Source organism: Neophocaena asiaeorientalis, unplaced genomic scaffold, assembly GCF_003031525.2.
Source record: "Neophocaena asiaeorientalis asiaeorientalis breed wild unplaced genomic scaffold, Neophocaena_asiaeorientalis_V1.1 scaffold192, whole genome shotgun sequence".
Classification (NCBI taxonomy): domain Eukaryota; kingdom Metazoa; phylum Chordata; class Mammalia; order Artiodactyla; family Phocoenidae; genus Neophocaena; species Neophocaena asiaeorientalis.
The window spans coordinates 1,463,597-1,482,589 of record NW_020185326.1 but is presented as its reverse complement, the minus strand read 5'-3'; the positions used below and the strand labels follow the sequence as shown (position 1 = coordinate 1,482,589).

The 18,993-nt window shown below is 38.2% G+C and overlaps 1 protein-coding gene across 1 annotated transcript in view; it reads right to left on the bottom strand.

The window, feature by feature from the left end:
• Positions 1-18,993, bottom strand: part of GRIN3A (glutamate ionotropic receptor NMDA type subunit 3A) — a 142,514-nt gene that overhangs the window by 37,178 nt on the left and 86,343 nt on the right. Inside the window, exons 4-5 of the mRNA XM_024734446.1 lie at positions 10,100-10,245; positions 5,923-6,038 (exon numbers count right to left, since the gene is read on the bottom strand). Coding sequence (XP_024590214.1) covers positions 5,923-6,038; positions 10,100-10,245 — 262 coding nt within the window. The remainder of the gene's footprint in view (positions 1-5,922; positions 6,039-10,099; positions 10,246-18,993) is intronic.

Sequence of the window (18,993 nt, the reverse complement as noted above, 5' to 3'; positions counted from 1 at the left end):
CACTGACTAATTCACACATTTATTCATTCACTCATTCATCCATTCAACGAATATTTATGAGTGAATAGGCACTGTGTTAAGTGGTTGGGATTTAGCAGTGAGCAAGGTAAATATGGTCCCTGCTGTCACGGAGTGTACACTCTCTTAGGGAGACAATGCACTGCATAATGATTATTTCATTACAACTGAGACATCCCAGCTTGTACCAGCTTGAGGGAGAAGAACTGGGACTTATACAAACAAATAGTAGAAGATCTTGGAACTATCTGGTGGGTATGGGTTGATGGTCAGGATCATTAGGCCAGGTTTGCTGAATATTTTATATTTTTTCCCCTGGAGGCAATAATTTTCAACAACAACAATTTCTAATACTTATAGAGGGCTTACTATACACCAAGTACTGCTCTATAATAAACTTTTTACATGTCTTACCCCACTTTGTAGATCATGCACTAGTCTAAGATTGCATACTGGAGTGTGGCATACAGGTTAGTTAAATCGCTCTGGGATTCTAATAATGAGAGCTAGAACATACTGAGCCCTACTGAGTGCCAGATACCATTCCACATGTGTCTAACCCCTATGTGAACCCATGCAGAATAGAAACTTAAAGATTGAATAAATATACAGCCGAAGTTCACACAGCTCATAGATGGCAAAGCTAGCATTTGAAATTAGGTCTGTTTGAGTCTAAAACCAATGCTCCCTCCACTGTATCCATTATAGCATGTGACCAAGGCACAGGAATACTTGACCTATTCCTCCCCTTCAAACAGGCCCTATCACTACAATCATATTGATATAATCTCCCTAAACCAGGCAATGCAGTAAAAAACTACAATCATCTAAACTGGTGGTTTGAATTCAGCAGACACAAATATATATTATTCACGGGCAGATTTTGTCATAAACTTTTCAATAAGTTGTGTAAATATAGTATAAGTACAGCCCCAATTGGTATATGATTGTACATAAATGACGAAATTAACTAGCAAGGACCCTCCCTGACTATATTGTGTCTCCTAAAAATCCCCTTAAAGCCGGTAATTCCAGCACAGGTTACTGTAATCATGGCAGAATTGTTTTCATTTGATAAGCATTTATTGCATTCATCTATTCATTAATTCCACAAATAGGGGTTGAATGCTATTCTGTCCCAGACACTCTGCCAAGTGCTATGGAATTTACCAGGTTAAATTAGACACCAAGTCTATCCATATGAAGCTCATGGTGGCACGGAGGAGATGAGGCATACATAAATAACTACACAGCATGGTAGGATGTTATAGGACTTTGCTTGAGAAAAAAAGAGAGGTGAGTCATAAATTCAATAAACATAAAATATAATGACAAAGATGCAATGAAGAGGATGAAGAAAACTGTTGTTATGAGGAGAGAGATTGCTACCAGATGAAATGATGAGAGAAGGCATCTTGGAGTGATTCTTGATAGTGGTATTTTGGATAGATGAGACCAAAATGCATGATAAGAAAGTTTAAAAATTGGAAATTAATATTTACGATAAATTTAAATATTCTAAGAATAGAATTTTGGCACTACAACAAAAGTATAAAAATTGCCATAGGGAAAAAGCTATGTTGAAGTTGCAGAGACATTTATAAAAAATTGCTACATAGGAGATAATAAATATTAAATCACTCCATTCCATCATGTCAAGGTTAATTTGTAATTGACCACTAAAAATAGATTCCTGTTCTTTAAAAATTTCTATGTTAATACATATATTAAATATTGATATTTTAATAATTATTGGCATAAATTATTATTATTATTATCTAATTAAAACAAACTATGCATATGGAACAAGGGGAGAAACAGAAAAACAAAGTTATGTGGCAATTAGAAGAGGTACGTGTTAAAAGACATAAAAATCAATTTTATTCAGAAACATAAAATAGTAAAACCATTTTTGTCCTCTTTATCAGCTGCTTTTCAAATTTGATTGTGTTCATTGGTCAAAGAATTCTTATTTTTAAATTGCTGACTCAACTTAGCAGCCTGAGTTGCTTTCATTATCATTAGAAACGTGGCTTTGCAATAAAGACGAGGTTGACTATTTTGTGGTTGATAGATGAAGCAAAATGGAATCCTTCAAGCCTAGAGATGAAGGCTTCAGGCACCCTTGAAATTGGATACAGCTTAATAGCCCAAGAGAACAATTTTCAGAATAGAATTCTGATCTTTTCCCCATGGGTAAATCAGCTTTACTCAGCTAAGAGTGGTGGAAATATATTTTGGCTAGCAAATGTATAGTTAGAAATTCATAGATTTCAAAAATCGTCCTGAAATGTGGTTGGAAAATAGATATTTTTAAAATAAAATCTTAGATAGGGTTAAAAAGACTTCAGGAAGAAAAATTAATTTCGTTTTACGGTCTGGCCTTGGAATACCATATTTAGCTACTGCTGGGCAATGGTTGAGAACATATTGGAATAGTCCTAACCTTAAAGGAGACTTTAAAAATGGGTTTCCCTTACCCCCAGCACATCAAAGTGGAGAGAGAAGTATGTGTGAGAAGCTGAGATATATGAACACTATCTATCCTAGGATAATTTATAATGAATTGGTCTCAATCTATTAATTCAATATAATGAATAATAATAATCATTTATCGGGCACTTACTGTGTGCTTCTACATGCTTAACATACATTATTTTATTTTACTTACTCTTCATGACAACTCTGTCATAGATGTACTATTCACAAATCCATTATGCAGATGAAGAAGCTAAAGAACAGATTAAGTGACTTGCCCAATGTAGCACAGTTAGTAGCAGAAACTCTATTCTAACCCAAGTACTCAGACTCCAGAGCTAGTGCTCCAAGCACTGTATTAAATAATTAGTGGAAAGCAAGTAATAGAACAAACTCAAAAACACGCAAAGTCTTCAGCAGAAAGGTCACAAATCAGTACTGTGCAGTTCCATTACTCTTTCTTCTCATTTGACCTTTACTGTCAGCTAACTCCAATGCATAAATTTGGGACATGTATTCATTTATCACAACACTTTCTTTTTTTCCAGAGCACACAATATGTCTTCTTGTCCCTGGTGTATGGTTTTTAATATGACCAGAGACTTTCCACATGCTCTTGAATTCTTAATTTTGGTTTGCTGCACTGAAGACTTACAAAAAGGTTTCAAACTCAGTGTGGACTATTATCTTTCATTTGTCCCACTTGACCTTTAAGCCTTAAATAAATGCAGGATGGTGAAGTTGGGAGGGGTATTCAGTAGTCACACCGAGTTGATACAATGTCGTTACTACAGAGAGCGAATGTATATTCAGCATGAAGGAATCAATGGACTCCGTTTTCTTTCCTAAGTTCCCAAAGTCATTTAAGCACTTTGGAAAGTGTATGCAGACCTTCAGGGTGCTTTTGATTATCTACAATAAGTGAATTAGGTACTTATTTCAAATACAACCTAATGAGTTATATAATACGTAATACATCATTTATTACATAACTGTTATATGCTTTGCATTATACTAGGTCCTATGATAGGATTACAGATAGACATATGAAACAGTCCTGAAAGCTAAATGGGTAAAAATTGTTCATAAATTGCTTTTCTGATATATTTATGCCTATGAAGTCTAATTAATTAATAATAAAGTCCACATTTTCATAAGTTCACAAATTCTAAATGTTGCTAAAGGAAAGCATATAATATTTTTTAAAAATTTCATGAAGAGAGAAATATTCCATAAAAATCTATGAGATTGACTTTTTTGTTAAAAGCAGCAATCAAGACTTTTACTAGTATCTCTATCATGTTGTTTTTCACTTACGTGACCTCGCTTTGTGTTTTACAAAGTTCTGCTTTTAGGTTGTAAACTTGTTCACAGAGGCAGTATTGAATTAAAATTTCTGATTTGCACCTCACCCAGAATAAACCTGCAATGTTTTTTTTAGAACAAGCCAACAATGATGAGACCGTTCTCTGTATTCAAATCTGTAGTCTCTCTGCTCTCTTGCAGAGAGAGCACTTCCTTGCGCCATTTTGTATTTATCCCCTTTGAAAACAATGTGGTATCTGGAGATGATGGGAACTGAAAGACACAAAGTCTCAGGAGCACAGATGTAAATGTAAACAGGAAACCAGTGGGGAGTTAATTGTGTGGCATCTGGCACTGGGGTCTAGCAGAGGCAAACAAGCCATCTCACCACTGCCTTTTGACAAGATAGAGTTGGCCCCTAAGACAAAGGTGGAAACTAGAGTCCTTCATTCTTTTGCCCACTACAAATAATTCGTTGTTAACAGCTGCTAATGGCAAAAGGGACCTCAATTACCCAGTGCATCTAGGACAGAAAAAAAAAAGTAACATCTCTTCCATATCCCTAGATGCCACAAAAAATGGGAATTTTCCCATTGTTACATCAAAATGAGGTTATATAATGAATGTTCTTTGGTTTTCTAGTTTTTCTTTGGCTTTTCTTTTTGTGCCCTGCTACATCAGACTGTCATCCTTTTTTTTTTTTAACATCTTTATCTCAACCACTGCGCCACCAGGGAAGCCCACATGACTCTTTTTGAATTATGGTTTTCTCAGGGTATATGCCCAGTAGTGGGATTGCTGGGTCGTATGGTAATGTTTTTTTAAACATCTTTATTGGAGTATAATTGCTTTACAATGGTGTATTAGTTTCTGCTTTATAACATAGTGAATCAGCTATACATATACATATATCCCCATATCTCCTCTCTCTTGTGTCAGACTGTCATCTTAATAGAATATCCCTACCACTAAATCTCTCTCTTCCTGAGTTCAATTCCTGGTTCAGGTGGAGGTAGCTTTGCCTGGAGAGGGGATTGATTTCTCTTAGGAGAAGGCTTGAAGAAACAGCATCAGCTGTTACATTCTCATTCATCACAAAAACGAAGACTGAAGTAAAAAATTTGCTGATGTGTTTAGGGGAGACAAGGACCAACTGTGGTTGGGGAATTGGAATCTGAATAGTCTCGATATACTAATTTACATACAGGAAAGTATAGTTTTCTGGAAGTAGGACTTGGGCACCCCCGTGGGATTGTTTCAAGTCAAAGTGCTTTCTGACAAGTGAGTATGGCTTCTTTTGGGAACCAGCATGTACTGTCAGAGGAGGGAAGCTGGGAACTGGGAGATGTGAAATTTGCTGGTTCAAACTACCAGCTCCATATATCAACTGTTGTCCAGGATGCAAGGAGCTACTGACAAAGCAATCTTTCTTTGGTCCTGAAGTCTGATTGATTGGTTGACCAAATTGAAAGCAAAAATTTGCTGCCAGTGGGAAGAAAGACAAACTCAAGGTCCCAAACAAGGTTTTGTTTAGGACTCTTAGAGGTTACTAAACCACAAAAGTTGATTTTTTTCTACTTATTTTTCAACTAGTGGAAACATTTATTTAAGGACCATGAGATTTGGATTCTAATTCCAGTATTATCATCTAATTGTGTGATTATGAGAAAGTGGTAAAATGTCTCTGGGTTTTCTTGTGGATAAAACTGAGTAGACTGGATTAAATCAACACTGGGGTTCTTCCAGTTATAATGCAATCATTCTAGTTTTAGCATCAGATTCATTACAGGATTTGGACATTAGAAAATACAGATTAAATTAAAACTGGAGTCCCTATTTATTATACTGTCACCACTCCCAGATATCTAAAGCAACATTGTTTGGATAACAATGGCGTTTTGGTTGTTGTTTTTCTAACAATTGGATAACAATATGTTGGTGGAGTAGGTAGAAAATAAATACCTAACTTCAGCAACTTAATAGCTGAGTGCTTAAGAGCTGAAAATGAAAACAAGGGAAGATGAATAGCTCTTTGCCTCTGACATTGGCATTTGTGACTTTCTAGGTTGGCAAACTGAGCACATTCCGAGTAAAAGTGAATCAAGAATGACTGATTAATACCTTCCATGGCAAATGGCTTCCCCACAGTTAGAAGTTTGCAGTCAGCATCTACTGACACTTCATAATCCAGAAGGGCTTTGTCCATGATGAAGGCATCTAGTTTCTCTGGATCATTCCTAAATTTAAGACGAAGAGAAGAAAAGTGAAAAATGATTCATTAATAGACAGGAAACACTAAGGCTGACAGCTGGCTTTTGTTTAGGGAACAGAAACCTGGACAATAAGGGCAGTACAAGCTGGGCAGCTGCTGGCTCTGCCTTGCTGACATCTCACTGACCTGCAGAGAATAGACCAGGGGAAGCAGACACTCTTATAAGAGAGCATGACATCTTTCCAGTGGATTCATCTACCAGTTTCTTTCATTACTTCTAAATCCAACAACAAAACCAGAGCGACTATGAATTGAATGGGAAGGTAAATAGTCAAGGTTCATTTCTCTTACAATAACTGAATGACTTCTTTGTGTAAGCATTGTATTTATTGTTCTCCACACATTTTACCCCTTATAATAACCTTGAGGGGGGGTGGTAGTATCCCATTTTAACAGATGGAAAAATTCAGGCTCAAAGAGTCAAAGTAACTTAATCCAGTCTACATAGCCAGTAAGTGTTGGAGCTGGGGGTCTCATTAATCATTGTGTGAAAATTCTTAATTCTTTCTGTCATGATCACTATCATATTCTTCAGAGATCAGGCGTTATTTCATATTTGGGAGTACGTATTAAGGAAGTGCAAATAAGAGATCCAGCACTCTTGGGGAAAAGGGAGTTCAGGTCTCTTTAAAGTCCATAGACTGGTGTTCAGTAAATGGAATGGGAAGCATATGTAATAGATCTTTATAATCTGATTTATTAATATATCTCCAGAGATTCATGTTTCACTCCCATCCCAGGAGGCAGTTCAGGCAAAAATCATTTAAAGGCAGTTGTTTCTGGACTATATCAGTGAGTCGGCTGTAGGCTGGGCTCAAGGTGCCAGCAGACATCCTTGTGCATCCTTCATGTGTTCTCCCCAGTCTTTGGTCATAGATACAGAGATGGTCCCAAGGAAGGCGGTCAGCACTGGCTCAGCTCCACTTACAAAGGTAGCAAGGGAGGATGAGTTCCAAAGGGAAATGTTTAAGATGTATGCAATGGCTCTTGTTTTCAGCTACCTCAAACTTTTTTTGGAAAGATATAGGACATACATCCATTTAATAAGGGCTTTCTGACCCTCAGTGCCGTCCAAACAGCTTAGCAAAGAGAACAACTCTTCTCTATCCCATCTGGGTCCAGTCATTCCTCTCTTAGAGCCAAAAATGAGGCTGTTGGAATTCAATACATAGCAGTAGCTTCTAAACTCAGAGGAGAACATGGCTAGGACCCATCAAAAATCTAAAAGAGAAAGACACCTTTAGACATCTCTAAGATTCATCATTGAGCAGCAAGTACCTTTTTGATGGCTTTTTCTGAGCCACACATGGACACACATTAAGTAGGTCAACATCCCTTCTTGGTGCCAATGACCATTGCTTCCTCTCTCTACTCTTTTAGGAGGTAAAATAGGCACTTCAAAATAAATCTCTTTTCCAGGGTTATTGAATTTAAGTTACAGTGAGGCCTATGTTTAACTATAGCCAAAATGAAAAACATCTCCCAGGTCCAGAGCTGTGGGAAGCTTCTAAAAGGGCTGGGGATAAGAACTGTCTCCTGGAAGCTGAAGATGAGGAACCTTAATGGAATCCTGGCAGTAAGATAAAAGTCAAGCTGAAAGATGCTTCTCCAGTCAAATCTTGACTGTCACAGTACCAGAATGTACCTTGTGAGCTACACAGGAACAAGTTACCATTTACTAATGCTCTGCAAATATTTGTGGCAGCAATAACAATACAAAAAATTAGGGCTCAGTTTTTCTAACCAGTATTTCCTGAGGTCCATCTCAGTGGTATCCCTAAATAACTCCTCATGATTTTGAATTGCAAAGTGAAGTTATCTATGGCAGGTCTCTATTGCATAGTAAGGCAAGAAGCAATTAGCTCACAGACTCCCATGGGGCCCTGAGTCACTGGTGAGGAAGTGGCAGTGTTTGATCCAGGTATAAGGACCTTCTAGACTGGTTGAATCATCCTTATAGTTGGCACAGCCATGGCCTACAGTTGTTTCTCCCATTATAAAATCATGCTGTCTTTTTGAGCATTCATTTAATAACACATATACCACAAAAACCATATAAACATACTAAAAGTAATTAATACTTTACTAGGGATTAATTTATTGGAATACTGTTACCTCAGAAAGCAGGGCCCTAAGTGAGTAGGATGAAGCCCAGGGGAATTCTGATGGGAGAGGGGAGGGACAGGTTTAACACAGGAACCTGTCTTTATAGGCGACTCCAAGGGTTGTGCTTGCAGGTCAGGGCACTGGGATGTCAGGGGGTAACTTGAAGACTGGTTGTTTGGAGTGGTGGCTAAGAGCATAGGCTTTATCTGGGCCAAAAGTAGAGAGAGAAGCCCAGAGAGAAGAAGGCAGAGGGCATTGATGATAAGCTCTGTTCCAATTTCACCTCAATCTCTGAGTCACCTGGGGAGCTTTTTAAAATTCAGATTCTGGGACAGGGCCTGACAGTTTGCATTTCTCACATGCACCCAAATGCTATCTGGTACGCGGATGCTGCTGAAACATGGACTGTTTTTTGAACACCAAGGACCTACTTTCCAGTTTTGGTTTCCAGACTAGCCTGCAGCAGTGGTTGGATTCTAGAGACCTGGTTCTAGTCCTGACCCTGCCACTTGCTAGCTGTATTTCCATGGACAAGTTGCTTCTTTAGGAACTCAGCTCCTTCATCTGTGCCTGTTTTCCTACCTAACAATTTCTCCTGAGGCTAGAGGAGGGCCAACTCTGAGCACTTGGGCCTTCTAGATGAAGCCTCCAGAGTAAATGAATACCCTGAGTGGAATGCAACTGGAGACTGCAGCAGTGGCTTATCTCACCCTTTCACACTGCCATAAGTGCCCAGTTTGTCAGCCATTACTATCTAGTGGGGAGCCATTGCTGTCTCCCTGCCATCTTATTCTTTTTCTCAGCCATGAATTTCCCTAAAGGAGAGGATAAAGAGGAGGAGCTGGGAGGCAAAGGAACACTAAACTCTGTGTCAGAGAGGGACTCTAATGTTTTAATGTTCTTGCAAAATTGAAAGTGCCATTTCATAGTGCTTCAACACTATATATAACTCTGCAAATCTGAGAACACAAGGTTTCCTTTCTAGACTCTAGCTTAGTCCATAAAATTGTTTTAGGGGCTGATTACTAGCGCTCTTGAGAAACACTGAGCCTCTATGTCCCATAAAATTATTTATTTCCCTTTCTTAAAAAAAAAGTTTGAAGTGCCAAGTCTTGTTGTCCTTTGGGGAGATTATTGTGTTTGACAATAGAGAAACCAGTTTCCTGGTGCTGCACAATTCTAGGGACTGGAGTTTGAATGTATGTCATTGTCCTGAGACCATCAGGCAGGAGGGAGAGGACTGCTTGCCTGCATGCTGTGGTGCTTATCAGGAGCCATTCATCCCCTTCTCCCAGGCAGACTAGATGAGCAGACCTGTAACTGCACCAACCTCTTTTGCATTCAGCTTCACTGAATTACAGGCTCTGATAATCTGCCATGGTAATGTGATTGCTCTTGATTGCTTCTCATAAATGCCGATGAGAAGGATGCAGGCATGGGAATCATTGCCTTTTATCTTATTTTCTTTCTACAGGAAAGGTCTAAGATAAAGTCCACTTCCTTGTAATAAGAGGAGACAGTCCACATGCTTAGAGATTCACTGTGAAGGAAAGGGTTGCTTTGGGGCACTTTGTCCTCTGGCCACATTCCCTGAGTGTTTGATCATTTCAGCACCATTGTTTTCCCAAGTGATGTCGAACCAACATTTACTTCCCCCACCATCTGCTACACTAATGACTGCACTGGCACTTTGATCAAAGCTACGGCCAACTTGGGACTGTGCAGGAACTAGTAAACTAGGTCACATAATTAAATGCACACTTATTCCATACTGCCTCCTGGATCTCACATGGTGTGAGATATTACTGAGCACACAATGGATATATTTAGCTATCATTTTAAAAAACCGACAAACACTACATCAATAGCAAGGCTTCTTTTTCATTGAGAACTTTTTGGATGCAAGAGGTTGACGCTCACTTCAGATACTCCACTCCATCGGGTGTGGCTGGTACATTGTATCTTCTCATATACTCATGCATCTCTGGGAAGCTTTGCCTCACATAATCTTCAGCACTGCTTTCCCGGACAGTTCCAAAGCGGAAACCTTGAGAGGGATGATGTAGCTATGAGGCAGAAAAAGAAGTGTCTTTAATATAAATTCTTAGAGTTGTTTTCAAAATTTTCTTTTCCATCATTCTTTGGATTCTAATAATGACTTAGGATTTTTCAAATGCACACAGTCATAAACAAATTTCCATGTGTACATGCTCTTTCATACAAGCTTTCGCATAAGTAAATGTTCTATCTTCACATAAATAATTGTTCTATCTTCAGAAGCAAACAGATGGAAACAACAAACACAAAGTACAAAACAGCTTTCTCCTTTATATTGAGAACCTGTCAGAATTCTTTAGAAACTATAAAACGGTGTGTAGAATCAAACTTGGTATTAAAAATTGCTTATCAGACAAAGCATAAAGTTAAGATAATAAATTAAAGATTGTGCCTTTCCTTAGTTAGAACTACACAAAGGCCAAGTTAAAACCTTGCATCCTGAGATTGAAATATACATGACCCCAAAGAGTGAATACATCTCTTTTATGTTTATTGGTCTTTATGCTGCAGTATATTTTAAGTTTGTTGAGTTTGTTTTTGGTGTAATTACAAGATGATCTCTTTCCTTTAAATAACTGTATTACCAGTCATGCTGTATATTTGCTCAAATGGAATGGTATGTAAGACAATTAGGAGCAACAGAGGAGGAGGGTAGCAGGAATAGATCCAGTAATGGCACAGTTCTCTAGAATGTAAGACCTCACAGTGAGGAGAGGCAGTGTACTGGGAGTCCTGTAGAAGCTTTCTGTCACTAAGGATAATAAAAATACAGCACATGAGGCAGTATAGTTCATGGAAGTTGTACAGAAGTGTTAATATAGAATCTAGACTTATTTAAAATATAAGAATGAACTGGGATTGAGCTGTATTATGAAAATAGTCGAATGTACTGTAGTAAGCAGTATATTAGAGATTATACTTCTCCACAATTGTTATGTTAAAGTTCTTTAACTTTTTTGTTCTGCTTCGTGTTAACATATTTGATATCATTGGTTCTGACTGAAGCCTTGGGGACAGGAATTCACTGATGGGCTTCATGGAGTTTATAAGTCTCCCGAAATTCTAGGCAACATTTTATGTAAATATGTGTTTGTAATTTTCTTCTATAAGGAAGATAGTACAGAGTTTCATATTTTTTCAAGTTGTTTATAGCCCCTACAGGTTAAGAAATCACTGAATTTGGTAACAAATAACTTATATTTGAAGATTAATTAGTTTTGACACACACCAAAGGTCTAACAATATGGCAATAGTTAAATAAATTATATGCCACATCCTTATAGAATGTTATCTAATGTATAAATCATGTTTGTGAAGCACATTTAATAAAACAAAGCAAATGCTCATATGACAAATTGAGAAAAAGCTTTGTTATGGTCTGATCAAAATTAAATATGTATATAATTATTTTAAATGCTATGAACCCCCCCACAGATATCATATATGTACACACACACACACACACACATCTTGGAAAAAAATATATCAAGATATTAACAATGGTTGTTCCATTGATGGTGAAACTACAGGTGTATTTATTTATTTATAGATTGTTTATAGAAGCATGCCTCATGTTTGTAAGTAAAAAAACCCTTTATTTTACAACCAGTGAAATAAATAACTCATTAATTTATTCAGTATTTTTGGGGGGCAACTTTGTATAATTTTCAAAGTTACTGGGCCCACAAAGGTAAATACCTGCAATCATTGCCACAAAGGGACTCACCACTTGGTTTGTGGTATTTCTTTGGATATCCCACTGTTGAGCAGGTGATATGGCAAACCCTTGTGTTCCATACACTGAACAAATTCTGATGTTTTATGCCAGCATAACCTTAATGAGGCATCAATAATAATAATAGCTAACATTTATTGAATATTATGTGCCAAATATGTTTACCTGCATTATCTTGATTAATCCTCATAAAAATTTTATGAAGAGGGCTCTATTAATACTTCCTTTTTAAAGATTAATCAACTGAAGCTCAGAGAAATATAGTAAGTAATAAGTAAGAGTAAGTAATAAAAGTAATAAGATCACACAGCTATAAGTAGAAGGGACTGGATTAGAACCCATGTCTGTTTGACTTCAAAGCCCATGCTGTTACCGACCACATCACCCTGCCTTCCAGCTCATGGCAGCAAATGGAGAGAAGATGTTTATTAGAATGAACTCACTAGTCTTTTAAAATATTCTCCTTAAGCCTTAGGCCTAGGCTGCTCTCACAATAGCAAGCTGCAGCCCTATGGCTTGAGCAAGGCAAATTTATCAGCATTCTGTTTGTCCAACACCTATTCATTTTTTAAGGCCTAGAACAAGACTCTCTATATGAAGTCTTTGGCCTTATCTAGCTTCACCCTCCTATCCAGGAAGAACAAAAACAAAAATAATTTACTGCTTATTTATCTGTGCTGATACAGCACCTTGAACATACAGAATATGTAGGCTAGGTACTTATTTAGCCATCTTTCACACTTTTCATGCCTACCTCCTTTGAGCCTTCCAAGAAACTTATGAGGTATTTCTATTATCTTCCTTTTACAGATAAAGAAACTAAAGACTAGAAAGTTTGTTATTTGCCCAAGGTCATAGAGCTAGTAAATGTTGGATCTGGAATTTGAACCCAGATAGTCTGATGGAAAATAGTGAGCTCTGAACACCATGAACAGAGCTTCTGACACTATGTCATACTGACTCTGGGTCTGGTCATTACAAAGCTTGCTACTTATGTGACAGGCAGTGAGCTAAGGGCTTTGCACATTTTGAATTCTCACAATAATCCTGCAAGATAGATGTTATTTTCTTATTTTACATATTAAGATGCTGAGGTTCGGGCAAATTAATAATCAAATTCTCGTAGCTAGCCATTAGCAAGATTCAGCTTATTCTTTTCCCTAATATGCAGACCAGGTTTCATTCATCTGTGGACCACAGTTACCTATTACGACGCTTGGCACCTGATAAGGGCTCTATACATGTTTGTCAAATCAATTAATTTTACCACTATTCTTCTATCCTCTCTTCACCCATTTAACTTCTATTCATCCTTCTTTTCTCAGCTCAGTAATCACGTCCCTAACTTGCTGTCTAGGCCAGATGCTCCTTTCCTAAGCCCTCATAGCACGCATACCTTTCTTTTGTAGAACTTATTACAGTTGCATTTTTAAAATTTAATTGTGTAATAGTTTAATGTCTAGACTGTCAGCTTCTTCACTGGACTGGAAGTCTATGTAAAACATTTAATTAACTGTTGTATTCCAATGCCTTTTACCACGTAGTTGCTCAATAATATGCTTGATGAATAACTGACAGATTCTTTGAACCACAGGGAGATGAGAGCTTTGTCATCCCACTAAGCACAAAAGGGACTAATGATATAGCTTACAACTCAAGCTTTTGAAACGAACCCTCCTTTTAAGGTAAAAGGGTCTTAGGTCAGTAGTTAGAATACTTTTGTCTTACCCATGAAACTCATCCTTTTTAGAAGTTCATTTTCTCACATTATGCTGTGACACTATCTTTATGGCCCATGAACTATTTCTAGGCAAACTCTGGACCTCTTTTCTTTGCTGAGTGCATCAATACAGCACTCCTTCCCAAGACACTGGAGGGAGTTTGTGAACCAGCAGATCAAAGCTCGGAATTCCAGAGGAGGACTAGCTAGCCCTTTGTGTTATCTCCTTTTCGTGTTTTCCCACTGCCTTTTGCCCATGGGCTCCCACATCTCCCTGACATGGCTCTCATGCCTGTGAAGGAGCAGTTTTGAGAATGGAAAGTTCCTTCAACATTAACATAAATAACTAGGTTCTATGGGAGGAAGAATTTTGTTAGTCTGACAGGAACCCCACTCTAACCTGGAGATGTATTACAAACACTGCCACTTCTGCAGTCCAAGCCACCATCGTTTCTGCCCTCTGCACATTCCCTCTCTTCCCCTCCAATTCAGTCAGGGTCATCTTCTTAGAGCCCAAAACTGATCATGTCACTCACTTGCTTCATACCTATCAATGGCTCCCCATAGACCTTGGGATGAACTCGAAATTCCTCACGTGGCCTCAGCATGATCCTTCTCCTGCCTTCTTCTCTCCAGCCTCTTCTCCGCACTCTCCCCCTGGCCTCTAAGCTTTAGCCAGTTCTCTCAGTTCTTCCAACATATACTTTTTGCTTCATCAGAGCTCTTGCCCATAGCCTTCATTCTGCCTGGGATGCTCTATCTCCTCAACCCTAACTTCCCTTCGTGTAGCTAACTCTAAAATGTCACTTCCTGGAGAAGGGTAGAGGGAAGGGATAGTTAAGGAGTTTGGGATTGACATGTACACACTGCTATACTTAATAAGGATAACCAACAAGGACCTACTGTATAGCACAGGGAACTCAGCCTAATGTTATATGGCAGCCTGGATGGGAGGGGAGTCTGGGGGAGAATGGATACATGTGTATGTATAACTGAGTCACTTTGCTGTGCACCTGAAACTATCACAACATTGTTAATTGACTATATACTCCAGTATAAAATAAAAAGTTAAAAAAAAAAAGTGTCACTTCCTCAGAGAAGACTTCACTGACCCCTAAACTAGATTAGGCCACCTGTAGCACCCTCCCATTGTACCCTGCAATTTCATATTGCGTTACTAACATTTGGGATTATTTGTTCAATGCCTACTTTTCCTGTGAGCTTATAAGCTTCCATGAGGGTTGGGCCTATGCCTGTCTCATTCGTGTAGTCATAAGTCCTCAACAAATGTTAGCTGCTATTATTCTCATCATCATCATCATCATCATGCAGCAAACACAGTGCTTGGTACAGAGCAGATGTTTGATAAGTATTGGTGTAATAAGTCTTCATTATTAACACAAATTCTCTTAGGTTAGATACATTACAAACTAGATACTTTTGTCACACTTCGTGTTGTCTTTCTTTCCTTTTAAACATTAAATTTTTTCCTTTAGTTCTTATCTTAATTCTTTCAAAACAGTATGTTCTTTTTTATTTCTATGTGTGAGTTCCAATACCAAAAAAAGCATGAGCTACTGAGCAGTCACAGAATAATAGAATCAGAAAAGGGATCTAAGAAGCTATTGATACAATTGGATGGACTAGCATAGTCTGCCCTTTGTGTCCATGTGATGTGTAATTCAAAGAGCCAAGGATGTCAGAAAGCCTGCATCCAGGAGGGAGGATAAAAGTATACAAAGAGCTAAAGCAGTTGAGCTGCAATACAAGCATCACCAGGAATTTCCAGAGAGAGAAAATTTTCTTTAAAGTTTCAGCTAAATATTTCACCAGCTCTTCCAATTCTGTTTATATTTGTGTCAGCCTCTTCAGGCCTTGCGGAAATATCTAAGGTTAAACCACGTATTTGTATGTGAATTGTTCGGTATTAATGGAGTACTGAACTCTACCCAGAGCACCTGTGTGGAGAATAATCAGATAGACATTTTGCAGAAAGCAGAGAAGTGGCTCAAAACAAGATGGAAGCGAACTCAAGAAATAATCAAGCTGCTCTGTCCATGGTAGATATGATGATTTAGATTCAAAAACAATCTCAATATTGAGTATTTTCATTTAAGCTCTACATTTGTATTTATCTGAGATTGTTACTTAAGTATGAGTGGAATGTAGCCACTAGATCTGATAAAATGTCCTTTGGAGGTGGGTGGAAAAGGCCATTCTTAATTTCATCAGTGAAATGGGATATACTAGGTATTGGGACCATAGTTCATCCCTGTGCCAATATAATGTCCAGTTAAAACCTATGGACTGTATAATGGAGGGTGGTCTCAGAGTTCGGAGGGGCTTTAAAAGTCATCTACTCTGTTCACTGATGCTTGAATCTTTGATAGCAAAGCTAAATATATTACTTGGAATTTCTTCAAAATGTAGATTCTGACTCATTAGGTCTGGGTTGGAGCTTGAGAATCTGCATTTGTAATAAGCTCCCAGGTGATGCTTATACCTTGGTTCATGGACCAGATGTTAAGTAGCAAGGCTTTACTTATAATGTCACTATTATTTGCCTGTTAAGTATCTGCTTGAATGTCTCCAGTGACAAGGAAATCACTTCTCTTGAAGCATATCTTCTGTATAGGAAGGATGCCTTTGTGTTCCATGCAACAAATCTATCTATTTGAATATGTAATAATAATGATAATAATAAAAAAATAACAGCTAATATCATTTTTGGTTATTGTGGGTGTTCTGTTCATAAAAGGTTAAAACAAGCTTGATGGATCGGCCAAGCTCCCTAAAACAAGCACATTCATCCTTGAGTCCCTGGGGGTCCAATACTTGTGTTCAATACCTAGCTGTCTTGGGAGTGGCCATAGGAGAACTGAGCCCTCCCCACTCCTTCCTCCCCTTGCTGGCATCACCACATCTTCACACACATCTCTGCTGCCACACTGGCCATCTTAATGCTTCTTTTTTCCACTTCGCTTGGGTACGGGTGGGGGCTAGGGACTGAACTTGAAGAGAGGTATCAAAGTCAGGGAGGCTGTAAAAATAAGGAGTCCAGACCTCAGGAAAGATGAGTAGCTGCAGGAAATGCTAGAGATCACTTAGTCCATTCATTTATATATATATCTTGCATTTATTAAGAACTTTCCATGTGTCCAGCATTGTGCTAAAACTTTCACATGGATTGTATATTTTAAGCCTCATAGCAACCCTATGAGGTATTTATTATCATCTCCAACTTTCACATAAGAAGTAAGGTATGTGTTTAAATAACTTGCCCAAGATTGCTCAGCCAATATAGGAAGTTTCTGAACTTAGTCGGACTGCAGAGACTTTGTATGTAAACATTCCACTGTACTACTTCCTGATCTATACGATAAGGAGACTTACGCTCTGATGAAAAAGGTGAACAAGAGACTTGCTCCAGGTCACACAAATAATGCAAAGGTGAGCTTGAAAAACCTGAACTCAGGCCCAAGTAGAATCCTGTTGAATGTATAATCCCCTCCCCAAATGAGTATGGCTGATAAGAAAAATTGTTCTTTGTTTCTTCTTTATAGTAAGCTATGTTCAACAACACTTTCCCATCTACTATTTATGAAACCACAAGTTTCCAGTCTTTATGTCCTTCTCTAAAAAATAATTTCCTGAGTTAAATTTGCTCAGCAACATCCATAAATGGCACTATGGTACTCATTTACTAGGCCTTTGGAAGTCCTTGGTATTTCTCTGTCTCATGTATAGTCATGCAAGGGTAGGGTCTGTTATCATGGTCTTTGTAGTGTCTAAAAGCTAGATATTATAGGATTTCTAGAGGGTAATTATCGCTATTCTGCTACAAATGTTCAATCTCTGTCTTTGTTGACTGTTCCCTTTCTTTGATGAAATTCACGTTGTTTTGCTTCTTCTCTGACCCTGGTCTAATGTGTCATTCTATTCATCTGGAGCAGGCTACCCTTTTCAGTTCACTGAGACCATTCCAATTTATTCAAAATCCCCTTCAAATCCCATTTTATGCTGTGTGATCTTTTGGAGCTATGTCCATTTCTCCCTTATATGCCAGATTAATTATTTCACTCCGGGTACTGTAACACTACTGGTGTTTCCAAATACAGAGACATAGAATAATAATAATTGCATTGATGGTGGTGATGATGATGATGTAGCTCACCCTGTGCCAGGCATTGTTTAAATACTTTGGACATATTAACTTTTATAGTCCTTACAACGATCATATGAGGTTGATTCTATCATTATATCCATTTTATAGGTGAGCAGCCTGAGGCGCAGAGCAACTAACTAACTTGTCTCAGCTTATGGAGCCAGTAAATGACAGAACTGGGCAGTCTGTGTGGCTCCATTACTTATGCTCTTGACTACCATTATACATAGCACAAAAGTTTTTGGCTTTACCAGCTATTCCCTTAATTGCTGTGAGACTCAGTTCCCTTATATGTAAAGCGGCTAACTGAAAGAGTTCAGCCATTGTACATGTAGCCCAACGGCCAGTGGGGGAGCTTAATTAGTCCCTAACAACTTCTTAATACTAGTAGCTATCTGTTGCATTGATTACATGCATGGCCTTCCATACTCATAATCTCATTTCAGCCTTCCTATATCCCTATGAGGTAGGTTCTATTAATAGCTCTAGTTCATGGTTGTGGGCAAGCTCAGAAAGTTGAAATAACTTTCCCCAGGCTCTTCAGCCCATGCTGTTGCTATACCCACTTATCAGCTGACTCTAGAACCCAGATACAGGTAAAATTATTGTCTTAATGGGATTTTCAAAGGTAATTATTATCACAGTGCAATTACTTTAGAACCATAATTCCTCTAAAGATGTAATTCCACTGTGACAGAATTGAAGTTTGAACCAGGTCAGCTGAGGCCAGAACCGACACCTCTTATAGAAAATGGGAGGATTCCATTTAGCTCATGGCATCAGAACAGCCCTGTCTTTTTGTTTATATAATTGACTTGCTATCCAGCCAAACTTCAAGGTGAAAAATGACCTGTGGACTGTGGAACTCAAACTTCTCACTTGAGTCATGCACATCACCAGCAGTACTGTACCCTGCAGACTGAGCAGGCAGTAAGGTGCTTGCTGAACCTAGACTCAGCAATTCTGGGCTGATTAAATGCAAATGAATGAAAACAGCTATAAATTTACCTGCAGTCTAGTGATGTAAGCTTTTTGGCACAACTCTACCCAAATCCTTATGGCACAGGGACTTGTTTTAATGCCAGTTTTTATTTAATTATATAACAGAATAATTAAATATTAAAGTATGTCCAATT